The 3,260-nt window shown below is 47.3% G+C and overlaps 1 protein-coding gene across 1 annotated transcript; it reads right to left on the bottom strand.

Moving 5' to 3' along the window:
• Nucleotides 1–230: 230 nt before the first annotated feature.
• On the bottom strand, nucleotides 231–1,947 carry LOC101001081 (spindlin-2B). The gene is given in 2 exon segments (XM_003917793.4): nucleotides 231–1,180; nucleotides 1,834–1,947. A coding segment is annotated over 1 exon segment (774 nt). The 5' UTR covers nucleotides 1,179–1,180; nucleotides 1,834–1,947; the 3' UTR covers nucleotides 231–404.
• Nucleotides 1,948–3,260: the final 1,313 nt, after the last annotated feature.

The following is a 3,260-nucleotide window of genomic DNA, read 5'->3' as shown; positions in this document are numbered from 1 at the left end:
TTCCTAAGCAGTCACCTCCTCCTCTCTCCCCGAGACAGCTAATCTCTTGTTCTTTCCCCTGCCCCTTCCAGACCAGACCAGCTAAGTCTGGTGCCATTTTTAAATGACTGATTATGATTCTAACTGAACTTTATTCACAGCTGAAATTGACAGCTGTTCCTTCCTTTCATGCCCCATCTACCACACACACCTGATCTTTTCAACAAGACAAAGCGCTTACACACAGCATGTCACGTACACACAAATTTGTATTTTTTAGAACAAAACAACAGTTAATGCTGGCAAAGATGTTGGGTTATCAGGGATTCCATAGGCTTTCAGTACACTGAAAGGTAACATTTTTTTTTGCATGTCTACAAATTATACATTTATTTCCACACATGAGCCAAATTTTACCCTAACAGTTAGGACTTTTTCACCAAATCATAGACATAGATATGGAAATCATCATCAAACTTGATCAAATACACAGAGGGCTTGGCTTCCACTTGGTGAATGACCATGCCAATCCTTTTGGAGCCATCTGCTTTGGTATATTCCATATGCTTACCTATTAGGCCATCTACAACTCCTCCTGGCTTTCTCTCTGTTGGAGGAAACTCACTGGATTCTGGCATGATACGGAGGTCACCTTCCTTATAATCATCTAGAAGCTGGTACATGTACAAGATAGGATCTTTCTCATAGGTAATATACAACTAGGCTTTCATGATAGGTGCTTGAGCTAAGACCATGCCCCTCCATTCATCCTTAGAACCATGCTCTCCCTCAAACATGTGTTCCACTGCTTTGCCAATTATGGTATTTGCAAGGTTGGCATCACTAACGTGAGATGATGCCACCCTGTCAGAAAGAATTTTAAGAGACACAACCCTTTCATCTCTGTGAAGTTCCAGTCGATAGACACAGTCAATTCCATCATATTTCACCAGATAAAGAGAGGGATTTATAGGCACCTGATCCAGAACGGTTCCTTTCCACTGGGTGATGGGCTCATCTCCTTTCCATCCTTGAGAAATTCTGCATCCCACGATGTTCCTGCGGGGCTGGGATAAAGGTCTGCCTCTCTGCTTCTTTTGGGAGACTTTTTTCTTTGTCATGTTTGCAGACCCAGTGGCCCATCCTGCAGCTGCCCTGGTTTGTTGCCCTTCGGCTTCCTGTGCGTTGGGGGTCTTCATGCCTGCTGGGGGAGGAGAGAGGATAGAGAGACATATCCAGTGTGCCACGAGGCAAACTTTTCCCTATAGCCATGTCTGGATGTACTCTGCAGTGATGCCTAAGTTTCCCCTAGGAGCCTGGAAGCAATGCTGGAAATGTGGCTGCATGCCTGCAGTGCCTCTCAAGTTCCTTTGGGCTGTGGGGAAAGGCTGGAGTGGTGCAGTAGAGCTGTCTGTGGTTAGGAACTCTGCAGAAGTGGCTGGTTATGTCCTCCTAGCTCAGAGCCCACTGCCCTCCCTGAACCCCTTGCTGCCACTGGCGTCCACTCCCAATCCCCTGCAAAGCGGCCTTGACCGGCACCCACTGACCTCCTTCCCTGAGTATCCCAGCTGCTGTCCACAGCAAACCTTGCCTACCCTAACCACTTCCCTGATACCCACCGCCCTTGCTTCCTGGAGCTCACCTTCAAATCCTTGTCTGGCTCCCGCTCTTACCCCCTTTTCATGTAGCTCACCGCACTCCCCCACCCGACTTTTGCCTGGCGCCCACCTCCACCCCAGGTCTCCTGCTGGATTCCTTCCCATCCCCCTCTCCATTCTGGCGCCCACTAATGGCCTTGCCCTGCCTGGCGTCCACCGCCGCGGATCGCGGGCCTCACGTGCCCAAATCGGACACCTCGCTGCTGCCTCCGCTATGAGCCTGTGGCGAAGGAGGGTCAGCAGGCGACCGGCCGAGTGAATGCTTGCAAGAGCTGGGAGGGTAGGATCCGTAGATGAGCGTGTCTAGGAGGGCGGCAAGGCAGGCAAAGAGGACTGCAGCGGCGTTGCCACCGCTTGGCTTGCTAGCCCTCCGCCTCCCTGCTGGCGGTGGCGGCCCCTCAGCCACATCGGGATTCCACCAGTCCCTGCTGTCGCCGCCGCAGTCTCCTCCCTCTTTCCGTAGCGCAGCTTCCTGCCCAGAGAGAGGCCTCCTCTTCCTGCCAAACACCGCGCCCTCCTCTCCACCAGGCTCCCACGCCCACCACACAGCCTGGAGCCCTGGAGAAGCTATAGGCTCTGACTCCGCCTCTTCCCAAATTCAGAGTAGTTGGTGCCACAGTAGTCCTCGGAACCCTGTGGCGCCTTCATCACCCGTTTCAGGGCCCCTTGATTCCCACCCCCACCTTCTTAGTCCCCCTGCCCTATCTGCTTTCCATCTTCTTGGAATTCGCCTTGCCGCCGCCCGGCGCCCACACCGCTCCCCCACCCCGCCCCGCTCCCAGTCCCTTGCCCTTATGGATTTATTCTTTACACCTAAATATGTCTTTCCTCTTTTTGAAAGGATTTGGAGTTGAAACAGAGAAATTCCCTATGGTAAGTCTGCCGTTTTGACTCAGTCTCTACCTAATTTTTCCTGTCTGATCTTTCCTGACTTTTTTGTTTTTGTTTTTAAGGGATTTTTTTCCTTTTCTTTATTGCAAGATAAGTGCATGTACAATGTGAGCACTATCTAAATTTTGGGAAATTAATATTAAGAGGAAAATCATCAACTGCAGTCGTATCTCCCATTTTTGAGGGCCTCACAGCAAAATATTAATGCTCATAGGTTTTTCCCCCCCTTTTTCCTAAACTTTTGCAAAACTGAGATTTTTATCTGTAATTTCATGTCTATTAATTTTTCCAGGAAATTAGATGCTTTCTTATCGATTTTTTCATTCAACAAATATTTGTTGAGCACCTGTTACATATCTTGTGCTTGGTCCATAAAACTCAATTTTAAAGTGATTTATAATTTGGCTTTTCTCCCAGTACTGGACATTTGACATAATGTTTCTACAATAATGAGTAATCAGATCTATGTATCGGAATAGAAAGCTTTGCAAAAAAAACTTCCTAAGAAATAATTAGATAAAAGTTATAGTTTTATAAATCAGTGGAGAAACACTGGGTATTCTTTAAGGAATGTTAAAATGATTCTTTTTTTTTTTTTAAATTTATTTATTATTATTATACTTTAAGTTGTAGGGTACATGTGCATAACATGTAGGTTTGTTACATATGTATACTTGTGCCATGTTAGTCTGCTGCACCCATCAACTCGTCATTTACATCAGGTATAACTCC

This window comes from Papio anubis, unplaced genomic scaffold (genome assembly GCF_008728515.1).
Source record: "Papio anubis isolate 15944 unplaced genomic scaffold, Panubis1.0 scaffold1592, whole genome shotgun sequence".
In the NCBI taxonomy this organism is placed as follows: Eukaryota; Metazoa; Chordata; class Mammalia; order Primates; family Cercopithecidae; genus Papio; species Papio anubis.
The sequence above is the reverse complement of the archived record's forward strand: the minus strand, read 5'-3'. Positions and strand labels throughout refer to the sequence as shown.